The sequence below is a fragment of the Stigmatopora nigra genome, chromosome 5, assembly GCF_051989575.1.
Source record: "Stigmatopora nigra isolate UIUO_SnigA chromosome 5, RoL_Snig_1.1, whole genome shotgun sequence".
In the NCBI taxonomy this organism is placed as follows: Eukaryota; Metazoa; Chordata; class Actinopteri; order Syngnathiformes; family Syngnathidae; genus Stigmatopora; species Stigmatopora nigra.
Genome location: NC_135512.1, coordinates 15,306,298 through 15,319,926, shown reverse-complemented (window position 1 = coordinate 15,319,926; position 13,629 = coordinate 15,306,298). Strand labels below are relative to the sequence as shown.

Sequence of the window (13,629 nt, the reverse complement as noted above, 5' to 3'; positions counted from 1 at the left end):
GCCACAACAGAATTGGTCCCGAGACCATCTTATTCAGCCTTGTCCCTCTTTGAGCTCAGAATCTCCAACAGACCAATGTATAAAATACTATAGATGCCACCAGGGTGTCATAAAAGGACCACAGTCTCCTCATTAGGTGGAGGCGACTCTGGCCGCTCTTGTACAGGGCAGCTTTGTTTGTGGACTAGTCCAATTTGTTGTTGAGGTAACCACCCAGGTACTTAAAATTCTCCAAAATTTTAAAGTCTGTTCCCTGGATATTCACCTGTGTTGCGATTGCGGCTTCCCCCGGCAATCAATCACTATTTTCTTTGTTCACTGGCGTTGATGTAGAGGTGGTTTTGCCCACACCAGCCAACAAAGGCTGTGATGACTACCATGTACTCCATACAATTTCCGGTTTGTCACTCGTCCAACGATACCGGTGTACTTGTAAGATGCCAGATTGGTGAAAATATGTCTTATTTTATGGTTGCAATGAAATCCTGCAGCTTGAGTGGAATAGTTTGTAGACCTGCGCTGTTTCCTGTGTGATGTAATCTAATGGCCTAAACCTATTTATGTTACTTTAAATCAGAACCACATGCACTTTTGAATGGATTCTTCTTAGTTTTTTAAGAAACCTCAGTAATGTGCTGCATATAATTGTGTACCAAAACTTGATTTCAATTTGATACCATTTCTGAAGCAACGAATGGTAAACCTAAATAAAAACCAACATTTTGGTGCCTGAATTTTAATTTTTTTAACCCCACCCGCTTGTTAATGCAATCTTTGGTGCCGGTGTTGTTTATAGGTTATAAATTAGCCAGTAGGAGTAGTAGTTGTTTTTCTTTTTTAGAAATGTCCAAGAATGGCTGCAGGGATGGTTGAGTGGTTAGCATGTTTGCCTCAAAGTTGTGAGAGTGAGCATTCAATCCCAAAATTTCTCTCGGTATTCTGGTTTCCTCCCAACATCCCAAAAACATGCATGGTAGGCTCTTTGAAAGGTCTGAATTGCCCCCTAAGTTTTTACTGTGAGCGTGAATGGCGGTTCTTTCCTTGTGCCCTCCAATTGGCTGCACACTTATTCAAGGTGTCCCTCGCCTGATGCTCAGAGTTGGCTGGGGTAAGCTCCAGAACCCCTGCGACCATTATGAAGATAAATGGTAGGGAAAGTGACTGAATGAATTTACAGGTCTGAATTGCCCCCTAAGTTTTTACTGTGAGCGTGAATGGCGGTTCTTTCCTTGTGCCCTCCAATTGGCTGCACACTTATTCAAGGTGTCCCTCGCCTGATGCTCAAAGTTGGCTGGGGTAAGCTCCAGAACCCCTGCGACCATTATGAAGATAAATGGTAGGGAAAGTGACTGAATGAATATACAGGAATTATTTGGACATCAGGGACAATTTTAAAACATAACTGCGTTCGAATGCAGGTCAGTCCACCTGTGTGAAGTTTGCATGTTCTCCCGGGCCTGCATGGGTTTTCTCCATGTACTCTGGTTTCCTGCCACATTCCAAAGACATGCATGGTAGGCTGATTGGTGACTCTAAATTAACCCTAGGAATGAGTATGAGCATGAATGGATGTCCGTCTCTTCATGCCCCGCAATTGTCCCCTATCTCTTGCCTGATGTCAGTTTGGATATTCTCCAGCACCTCCTGCGACCCTTGTGAGGATAAAGTAGTTCATAAAATGAATGAATGTGTAATGAAATGGTATTGGACTGTGACTTAGGCTTAAGCACTTTATTAAACTTCAACTTTTAATTGTTTTAATGTTCAAAAAATGTCATCTTTAGCCCAATGTCTGAGCTGAAGGAAACAACAAATGTAAATCTGTATTTGATCTGGATCTTCTCTCAGTTGACAAAATAATTGGTAAATAAATGATTGTTTTTGGTATAACAGTGAAATTCTGTTCATTTCCACTGCATTTGAGTCCGTAGATGCAGATGAGTTGTATGATGTATTTTCTAAAAGGTCCCAAAACTTCTAAGCTCTCTCCAACTCTATGGAAAATCTGATGTCATTCCCATTGTTAATGAAGCACTAAGAACCCATTATTATGACAATTCACCAGTGTTTATGCTATATTTTCCACACAAACTATTAAATATACACTATTTGATGTTATTTATGCAATGCTTTCAAAATGGACTAATGTGTCAATGTACAAGATATGTAAAACAAACAAGTTGTTAGAAATGTCATTAACCCCCTGTGAGGCCACCAAAGATCTTTTTTTTTTTAAATTTCTTCTTGGAAATAAAGGACGTGACCATGTAAGCCTCTGACTGTGTTTGTGTTGGCAGACTCTCTCTGTCACATCTGTTTCCGTTCTTTCCAGAAGGAGTATGGGGGAATAAAAAGGGGCAATGGGTTTTTTTTTAATTTTTTTTTTTTTTAGAAAACTAACACTAAAACTAAAAAAGCTATCATATGGAACATAATAATTTAACACAAGGGTTTCATGAATTTTTGAACTTACATTAGTTTAATATAATTTGCTGAGTCTTAGATGGTTTACCACATATTAGATTAGAAAGCTTATTAGGAGGACAAACAGGGGATCCTTTCAGCAACCTGTTTTTAATTACAGTCTGTAGCCGAGGTACATCATAACATAACACGTGTAATGTGAGGGATTGGAGTCAGTGATGACATGGTATAATTGGTCTTATCTTTCGGTTCACAACAATTACATCATGTAAAAGTTATGTATTTTTGGATTGAAACTCTAAGTACAAAAAGAAGGAATATAATTCACTACACTCATTACTAGGACGTACTAATCGCCTGCACCTTAATAGAAAAAATACTCACATAGATCCACAATTATTTAAATTAGGAAATGCGTAGCAGCATAGTTGAAACCAACGATGAATAGAAAGGGAAGGACTCCTCCAGGGGAAGTTAGTGGAAAATAGTACTTTTTTTTACTTGATGTGTCAGAGGGAGGAGAAATTAAATCCAGAAGAACATGATTCTGGTGAGATTTTAACATGAAACTAGAAAACAGAATCATCCCCACACAGTGAGAGTTACGAGCCTGTCGCCAAACCATTAGGTTTCACTCTATTTCTATCGGAGCTTGGTGTCTACTTAACAGTGAATGGGAAATATGTTGTATTTATGCCTTATATAATATGTAATATTTAATATATAAAATATTTAAATTAGTTTATATGCCTTTATGTTTTAGTTCCACTGTCAATTTCCAACAACTCTTCATTGAAAACACTTCAATTGTCACTTGGTCAAAGCAGTCTTCGTGAAAATGTTTTGATGAAATACCAGAACACCGCCCATTTCCAATCATTTTTTTATGTGTTCAATCCCCCGGCGTCTCACCATTTGGTTGGACAGTAATGGATAGTTGTTTATGTCCGGATAGATACTGTACACATGTAAAATGAATACATCTTCAAAAGTAGTATGCAGAGATATATTTGTGTGATCAACTTCAACACATGCATGCACGATTGTAGGACATATTCGGCACTTTCAAAGTCCTGATTGCTTTGCTGATCGCAATGATATTTTGAATCCCTTGTGTATGGTATCAGACTGGCTAATCTGTACCATATTTCTACCTGACACTGTAAATCTCAGAGCAAAAAGGAATTATGAAGTGATGAATATGAAATTAATAATGTGTTGGTTACAACAAAAAACATTTAGTAAGATACAAAAACAGATTACATAATATGAGTACATCGTCACACTGTGAATTTAAATTGAGCACAAACGTCAAACCCACTACTCTTTCCATCAACATTCACCTATTGTGAATCAGTATTTCAATTTATAGGGATTACATGATGTAATAATATGAAGTATAATATGTGTAGTATGCAATTTGGATTCATTTTTATTTATTTATGTGTTTACTTATTTACTTATTAAGTTATTAACTTATTTATTTATTTATTTATTCATTCATTCATTTTTTACATTTTTTTATAATCAACATCAACATTATCAAAGAATCGGATCAACTACCAGATAAGATGTATCCTGCAGCAATCCTAAATTATTTTGTGTGGACTATGTGTGAATGTTAAAAGAACAAAAAGGGCATCAAACTGATTAAATTTTCCACACTGTAAGTAGAAGCACATGGGAAAACACTACTGAAGGTAGCTAATAGTTTTGTGTATACTCTAAAAATATTTAGCCATACGGCTCCCTCATTCTGAGATTCACTCCCACTCGATTTCCCATCCAAACAACTTGTAGTTCAATGGTAGTCAAGGGGCTTGGCCACTGAACCAACTGGCCAGGTCTGTTCTCAAGGTTGACTCTCATTACAGCCAATAAGGGCATTTGGTGGCTGTAGTGTAGGTAAACTTGTGTTTGGAAGGAAAAAGAAAGGGGAAATACAAGTACAGTTTTGTGATCATCATTCACTATTTTAAAGAGTAATTTGCAGGTGGCTTGTACATATTTAATTCAGTCAATGTGTCAATAATTTGCAGTAACGGATTTGGGGGCAGTGTTAAAAACGAACTAATGGGATTTTTTTTAACCGGATCCACAGATTTGGGTCAAACAATATAAAATAACGAGAAGGGTAATGAGTGGTGAGGGATATTAGCTGACAGGTGATGGCTCACCTTCTCCATTGAAATGAATACCAATGGTTTTAAATGGGTCACGGCTCTCAGGTTCATTCATAACTAACTTATCTAACTATGCCTGTATTAAACTTGCTTTTCAGTGACAAACGCATTGTTATTCACCATAGTCTAGTCATAATCTTTGCGAAGGTCAATCTAATTAAATTATCACATAGTTTATATAATAAAAGATATAATAGAATCATTTTAGTCATTATCATATTAGTTTGTATTTTTCCAAACCAAAGCAAGTTGTCTCAACATGTTCTATAGTGATTTGTCAGTTTTTGCAGGAATTACAATAGTAGTTTTGCCTGAACGCTAGAGGTTAGGGTAGGGGGAGTGACAGTCAAATTTATTCTGAGCAGTTTACACATTGAAAAGGATTGGGAAGTCTGCGTTGGGTTGGGAGGTGTTTTTTTAAACCCCCCAAAAATGATTATATATTTCTAAAATTTTGAATTGAGCATTTATTTTCTTAAATTATATTGTAATAATTCTTTTTATTTGGCTAAAACACACATTTCTATCAATTCAACATCTCCCCACCCAGCTGCTCGGTTTCCTTGTTGGGTTTAGTTGACCAAAAGCTCCTGGTACTGCTCAGACCTCAGGAAGCGACCAAAGGAGTCTTTTTCCATCAAGGCATGGATCCGCTTTTGAGCCAGGTTGAAGGTTTCAGGGGAAAGATCTACAAAATTCCTCAGGGTCACATCCTTGGTAAAATGGTCAATATTGACCTGCGGCAGGAGATCAAAGTAAATTCTGTCAGTGAAAAATCCAACAATTAATTGTTGAGTGATACGAGAAGGCAGGGGCGGGACGTGCAATTCACGCCTAGGCCTGAGTGTGGAGGGTAATTTGTTTCTCCGCGTGCCTTACGGCTAACTGGTGTCCAGCTTAGGTTGTAGTCTACCTTTCGCCCTTAATCAGCTGGATTTGGCCAGCAACCCCCGCAACCTTTGAGGATGCACGGTATGGAGGAATTTTGTTCTCAGTTGCATTGTATTGCTGTTGAGATAGCATATTTACCATTGGATATGTCTGTTTTGGCAAGCATAGGAACCTGACTGTGGAAATATGATCTCGTTCATTTGAATACCATAGATTTTGTTGATTTTAAGTTATTTGGCTGGCCATCGTGTTTTTTCTTTTTAATTAAAACATACAGCGATTTTATACAATAAACTACTATACTTATTTTGTGTACTGTTCGAATCCTGCCTCCTCTCCACAATAAGTTGTCTGTTAGTAAGTTTTAGTGTACTGTTAATTCATTCAGACGAACGGAAGCCTCACCTCTTTAGGTCCTTCTGACTGAATAAAGTCTTCATATATCATTTTTGCCTTGGTGGCCATCTTCACTGGGTTCTTGATCTTCTTGAAATCCTCACAGGCCATCCAGAACTCAATATTCTCATCACTGAACTCAGACTGCAAAAAGGCACGGAAAGTCGAAAGACCATCTAATGGACAGAAGATGGGAAACATTTAAGATCACCATCATTTTTTTTTTATAAATACATTTAGGCTAAAACCTATTGTACTATAGACATAGAGTATACATATGTTTATACATGGACGAATAGTGACTTCACTTCCAAGTGACAATTTTAAACACTGAATCCAATATAATATTCTTTGCTTAATGGAAGTAATGTAACAAACTGGGTTTGTCCTACTACATCCCAAAACATGTATGGTAGGCTGGTTGTATAAATTGCCCTTTGGTATGAGTGTGTGGGTGTGTAGATGGTTGTCTGTCTCCTTGTGTCCTGGGATTGGCTAGCCACCAAATAAGGGTGGTGTCCCCTACCTTTTCCCCATAATTGGCTGAAATATGCTCCAGACCAGATCCCTAACCCAGGTCCTTGAAAAAACTGCAAATATAAGTTTTAACCCAAACATTATTGTTGTTTTTCCTAAAACAAGTTGTGATGTAACAAGAACTCATTAAACCCCATTGTAATTCTAAACAATGCACTTTAAGGTTCCATTGTCTGATCAAATCCATGCAACAGATGATAAGCCTTCTCTGAAGCCCCCAGGCTTTCATCCACCTTTTACCATTAATGGCTGACTTGCCTTTAAATATAGCTCTGAGTAGTAATCAAGCTGCTAAGATACACAGAGACGCCCAAATAATGTCAACAAGCTCTTTTTTTTACCTTAACAAAATACTCAGTTAAAAGTTAATGCTCAAAATACTAAGCAGTACTAAATTATTGCCATCAAAATAAATTGTAGTGTTTATAGAATGGTAGTTGCTCCTGGAACCAGATTGCAGGCTCAAAAATGCAATCTTACAAATAAATAAAATAATACAATAGCATAACCTAAAATTTTATGAAATATATATATACATATATATATATATATATATATATATATATATATATATATATATATATATATATATATATATATATATATATATATATATATATATATATATATATATATATATATATATATATATATATATATATATATATATATATATATATATATATATATATATACATATTGTGTTGTAAAATAATGTTCAATTTTCATAGCCTATTTGTGTTTACTGTACCCAAATTCAAACTCAAAAATATATTGTCTGAATACTAACTATAAATTTGGAATTTAAGGCTCAGATTTGCAACTGATAACTTTGTATTAGATGAAATCTAATTCAAAAAATACTGTACCAGTATATACTGCATATTTATGTGATGCTACCTGTAGATATACAGATGATGTATTAAAAGGTTTTTGCGGCCCTGGGAATAGTGCTGTTTTTCTGTAAATTTGGGGCGATGCAGGCAGACATTTTTTCAACCTATGATTGCTCATAAACAGACAAGAGAGAGAGAGAGAGCTTATTATCTAAGTACTATTTAATATCCAAATACTGTTTAATAACCAAGTACTGTTTAATATCTAAGTACTATTTAATATCTAAGTACTGTTGAAACCAGCTCTCAAAATTATATTCATAAGAGAGAGTTTGATATCTAAATATCTACTGTTTTCAACAGTACTTAGATATTAAACTCTCTCTCTTAGATATTAAACTCTCTCTCGTGAATATAATTTTCACCAATTGACCGGCGACCAAAAGACCGGCGACCAAAAGACCGGCGACCAAAAGACCAGCGACCAAACGTTCGAGCACCATTAATTGAGGCCACTCAAACCAAGAACTGCTTCACACAAATACTGAAAAGTTGATACAATAAATAGTGGATGCATATTTTAGTGACCTTTTAGATTTGTTGACTCAGTCAGGATACGTTTGTCCATAATTCGCAGCCCCCAATCCCCCCCACACCACTGCACACCCTGACCTTTTTAATAGCATTGTTGGAAATGTTAAATAGTGTTTTTTATGCCGTGAACCAATAAAAATGCAGTATCACAAACAGTACAGTGTGCCCCTGCACTATGGTTTGTAGACCATTGAATGCAAAGAAACCTCACACTCATTTGTCTTGTGTATTTACAATTTTCTATGATGCGAAAGACCAACAGTGGTCTGGAAACACTAGTGTAGTGGCTCTTCCGCCTGACTTTGGTGTGGCCAGTCTGGGTTCGTTTCTGACTCAATGGCAGTGTGATTGCGGGAGTAAGTGATCGTCTGTCTCTCTTTGTGCCCTAGGACTGACTGGCGATCAGTCTAGGGTGTAGTCTGCCTTTCGCCTGAAGACAGCTGGGTTAGGGTCCAACAACCCTCCCAATCATTTCGAGGATGGGTGATATGGGAAATGAGTGAATGGGAGAGAGTGATTGACATATTAAGACATATCTATGTTATCAAAAAGTTGGAACCTTGCCTAAATAATCTTAATTGTTGTTTTGTGAGCAGGCGTCTTTGGGGACACTGATCTGCATGGGAAAAAAATATAAGACTAAACATGCCATTTGAATGTATAAGGCTTCTGGGCTAAGGGGAGGACACCTCACTTGCTTTGTTTTTGTTTACAAGTTGCATTTGAATTTGCAACTCTCTGCATCGAATCCTATTAAATATCCCACATTGTCAATTCTTTCATTCTTTATTCTCTAATCTTTTTTATAATACAATCAAGGATTAATTTCACAACAATATATGTAGATTTAATGCATTTTAGATGAATTGAGCCATAAATAAATTTATAAATAGGTATGTATGTGTTGAAAAATGATTATAAGTTCAATTTTGTATTGCGCGCCTTTTTCCGAGTAGTGCTTCTTTCCGGCGCTAATTCCGACGTCTGGCGCTATGAGAGCTCAGCTCACCCAGCATCTACCTTCCTCTGCCCAGTTCGTTGCAGTGCGGAAGTGCGTGATGTATCTCCAGTGCGCAAAGACCCTTTTTAATTTTTATCATGAAATATATCGTGCATCCATTATTCAATATAGTTGGCGAAAAGCGAAAGGCTTCTCATGAGGGAGGTGCAAGGAAGAGGAAAGCCATTTCATGTGAAACAAATGCTGATTACTTATACAAGCCTTAAACATACAAATGCACTTAAATAAACCTTCAATGTACTTATATAGGCCTTGAATCAACCTCAATTTGAACAATTTCAACTTATTAATCCAATCAAATCCAAATAGTAAGACAAAGATAACAAGAGAGTCAACTTACAACTGTTGTTCAGAACACGATCCAGACTCTCACGCCACTGAGCAGCTTCCTCTCTTGAAGGTCTGTGCAGGGAATAGCATATGTTAACATAATGCCCTAGAAACTTAATTCATCTTTTAAATCTAAAGTAAAATATATTTTTTCTCTTTTTGAAGAACAGAACATTCAGAATTCTTACAAAAATCCATCCATATCATTCCATATGGGACTATTCTTATTTTTTTCCCTCTAATGATGTATCTATATATATATATATATATATATATATATATATATATATATATATATATATATATATATATATATATATATATATATATATATATATATATATATATATATATATATATATATATATATATATATGTATATGTGTATATATATATATATATATATATATATATATATATATATATATATATATACATATATATATATATATATATATATATATATATATATATATATATATATATATATATATATATATATATATATATATATATATATATATATATATATATATATATATATATATATATATATATATATATATATATATATATATATATATATATATATATATATATATATATATATATATGTATATATATATATGTATATATATGTATATATATATATATGTATATATATATATATATATATATATATATATATATATATATATATATATATATATATATATATATATATATATATATATATATATATATATATATATATATATATATATATATATATATATATATATATATATATATATATATATATACATACACACACACACGCACAGCAGATTTTAAAAAAAGAAAAGGTTGGATTTTATTTTGTGCGCTCCATATGATTGCTGTGCGCGGAGAAGATGGAAGTAGTGGGCGGGGGGACACCGTGAATCGCTGATTTGAAACCAGGACCAGAGAGCTGTGAGGCGGACCTGCTAACCACTCACCCGCTAGTCTGCTGCTTTATGCTCACATGAGGCCAATGTCATTATAATTTTTTTCTGGTGCCTCAACAATACAGTGATCCCTCGCTTATCGCGGTTAATGGGGACCGGGACACCCCCCCCATAGTAGTGTGAAAGCTCGAAATTGCCGGGCGCCATCAAAAACGCTTATAGAAACGTATAACACGTGCACAAAACCACCACCAGGCTAATATGCTGTTCATTCAGGTGTTTTATTCCACATTAGAATGCCTGTGTTATGTTGGTGCATACAAACAAATCCAATATAGTATATATATATAGAGTAAAAAACAGCAAATGTAATAAATGTAAACTTTTATTGAGAAAACTCGGAAATTCAAAAACATCATAGCAGAGTCACTCGATCCTTGTGGGCTTTGAAACCTGTCTTCTGAAGTTCGTCCTTGAAAAGAAATGTTCGGGACGGCATCCTCTTCCAGTAGAGTCCTGTTTTATCCATATTAAAGACTTGCTTCGGGGCATAGCCCTTTTCTTCTATCATTCCCGGAAACACATCCTCAACATAACGCCTCGCTGCGGCTCCGTCTGCAGAGGTTGCATCTCCATGCAGCAACACATTCCTTAGTCCAACTCGCCGCTTAAACCTCTCAAGCCAGCCCTTGCTGGCAGCGAAAGCCGTACGTGGTCGTGGGTTAGTCTGGCTTGAAGCACCGGGCAGGGGATCACCTTCGTCGACGTCTTCTTCCTCATCCAGAACGTTGACGTCGTCGTCACCACTCGCATGCACCATGGCATCAAACAATGATTCAGCCTTACTTCGGATTAAGTTTCCGTCCAGGCTGATTTGCTTCGCCCTACAATCACGGATCCAAATAACCAGTGCATGGAGAGTGTTTGGGAGGCATCACGAAGGGCTTCACAAAACTTTTACGCTTAACTTGGCGAGAAGCGTACTGTATAGCACGAGATAGGCGTGGACTGAGAAAGGGCATCCGTGGTGAATGGGCCAATGAGGAGTCGAGTATATTCAGTGAGCATTCAGCTGGCCAATCAGCTAGCGTTTATGCCCGTGATGCGGCCGTGATCCCCCATGATGCTTTGCCCATACACACATTTTTTGTGTTTTAAATTTTATAAAATGATGAAATTACTAATTCTAATTGAATATTTTGTTTCCACACATTGTAGGACGATGTAATTTATAATTTAAATTTAATATCTTTACATTTTTTATTTCCTGAAAAAAATCCGCGTAGCTCTGCAGGCGCAATAGCTGGAATGTGAAGTGGCGAGGGATCACTGTAATTCATGGTTTAAGAGACTCTGTGATGACTTTTTAGAACCACAATGCTCAGATCGGCTCTACCAAGTGCAAATAAAATAAACATGCATTCAATAAACATTTGATTAATCCTTATTCAGCCTATTTTTATTTGGCCAAAACAGTACAAACAGGTTAAGCCAAGAGTAATCAATAATACAGTACATGCCACCATGTTTTAAAAAGGAAAGTATTAACTGCTGTCTCTTCATGAAACAACAAATCTTATTAGTTTTAAAAAAGGAAACACCATAGAAATTATGTTCAATTAAGTATGAGAAATTATGTAAAATCAATAAATTTGTGTTTTTGTTTGTTAGATTCTACCATCCAAAAATAATTTTGAGGGTTATGGATGGATTTGAATGCCTTCAACCTGTGATTGTTTCAACTGTTTTAGCTTGCCTTTGTTTAATATGCTCTGGCTTGCTACTTGACATAAAATATAATTAAACCAGTTAAATAAGGATTGTCTGTGATACTGTGTCCCTCCCCAAAGCAGAACAAAAAAAAAGTTACTTCTGCAACTTCTCTGGCTTCTTCTCCGTTTTTTCCGGATAAGGAACAATGATGTCGATTGCATTTTCTGGCTTTTGCAGAAAAACTCCCAATTTTGACTTGATCTCCTTTGCCCTGTAAGACATGACGAAGGGGGGAATGTTATAGCTTTTTGGGGGGATTTTTTAAAACATTTGATTGTACTCATTATGACCCTCAAGATAACATTGATCTTAGCAGTAGTTGCATATATAAAGTGCATTTGTATTACACCAGAGTACATTGAATAAGATGGCCTGCATGCAAGGAGAGATATTAGCTATGTGAAAAGACACAAACAGTGTTGCCCCTCTTGAGATGTGGGGGCCATTCTCAAGGGAACTCAAAAGTAAACTACAAATTGTCTAACAACTAGTTGCCATTTTTAAATCATCACATTTCTTTTTTGTTTTCAATTTAAATATCTACAGCAAGGAATATGAATGAGTGAATGAATGAAATATTTATTTTGCACTTCTCTATCAGGAACTAAAATAATATGGTTACATATCAAATTAACACTAAGATAATTAATTAAACAAAACATGAACAAAAACAACCAAACAATGCTCAACAGGACACAAACCTACCCAAAATATGCAATATGGTACTGTCATTTCAATGATACTTCTTAGAATGGACACTGTACATACTAAAATACACAAACTGATTTGCGATGTTTGAACCAAAACATATTATTATGTGGCACATGTAGTTTTTTTATTTTATCCTAATAGGAATTTGGATCATAAATCAATAATTCATCTGTAAAATTACATGTGGTGGAGACAAATGAAGTAAAATATTTTCAGAAAACAGTGATCAAGTTAAGATATTATAACAAAACAAAACAACAAGCCAACGTATTTTATCACTAGAATACAATATATTCGACATACTACCAGTAAATCAAATATAGCATCATACATTAATTGCTAGTTATATGAAAATGTATATTTAATAGCTAGTTGCCTTACCTTACGAGGCAGCTTTGAGGCAAGGCAGCTAATCCCTTACACATTTTGCAAAACCCTCAGGCAAGCTGCTAAAAAATTTGTTGATTAACCTTTAGTCTTTTAGTCCACAATGAGCCTGAGAGTTCCTCTTGCTTTCTGGCACTGGCTTTAAACACAACGAGGTTATATGCAGACACCCTCTGGGCTGTGCGCCAAAAGTGAAGCCAATCAGACTGGAATGTGTGCAGCCGCAGAGCCTCGACAAAGAAAAACAGGTGTTTATATTTGAGCACCTTTGTAGTTAAGATTTCATACTGTTGGGATTGTGTTACAGCATTCTTAATTACAAGGTAATTCATAATAATTAGATTTTTTTTTTTTTTAATAAACACGACCACCCACACATCCTGTTTTGGGAAATAGTATTCCAGTTCACTCTCAATTTGGTGTCTCAATAGGAAGGCAGAGTATGAACTTTCATGTTTGGATGGTTTTAGAGGAATTTTGACACAAGCAGACTAAATTTATATTGTCTTTAGAAATGAAGAGCGGCGTCCCGGTGGATTGAGTAGTTAGTACAACAGCCTCACAGCTCTTGGGTCCTGGGTTCAAATCCAGGTTGTTCCACCTGTGTGGAGTTTGCA

General features: G+C 35.7%; 1 protein-coding gene across 1 annotated transcript; it reads right to left on the bottom strand.

The window, feature by feature from the left end:
• Window positions 1-3,290: 3,290 nt before the first annotated feature.
• On the bottom strand, window positions 3,291-13,168 carry LOC144196737 (regulator of G-protein signaling 5-like). The gene is made up of 5 exons (XM_077717152.1): window positions 13,007-13,168; window positions 12,012-12,125; window positions 9,223-9,284; window positions 5,904-6,070; window positions 3,291-5,344 (listed from the first exon to the last, which is right to left on the bottom strand). The coding sequence occupies exons 1-5, from the start codon at window positions 13,048-13,050 to the stop codon at window positions 5,180-5,182; spliced, it is 552 nt and encodes a 183-aa protein (XP_077573278.1). The 5' UTR covers window positions 13,051-13,168; the 3' UTR covers window positions 3,291-5,179.
• Between the last annotated feature and the right edge of the window lie 461 nt (window positions 13,169-13,629).

Bases quoted from the DNA above. Each gene is read 5' to 3' on its own strand.
- LOC144196737 (XM_077717152.1), bottom strand. From the start codon at position 13,050: ATGTGTAAGGGATTAGCTGCCTTGCCTCAAAGCTGCCTCGTAAG. The intron at 6,071-9,222 runs GTAAGTTGACTC...TCTGTCCATTAG, and splicing joins TCGTGTTCTGAACAACAGTT to ATGGTCTTTCGACTTTCCGT. The intron at 5,345-5,903 runs GTGAGGCTTCCG...CTCCTGCCGCAG, and splicing joins AGTCAGAAGGACCTAAAGAG to GTCAATATTGACCATTTTAC.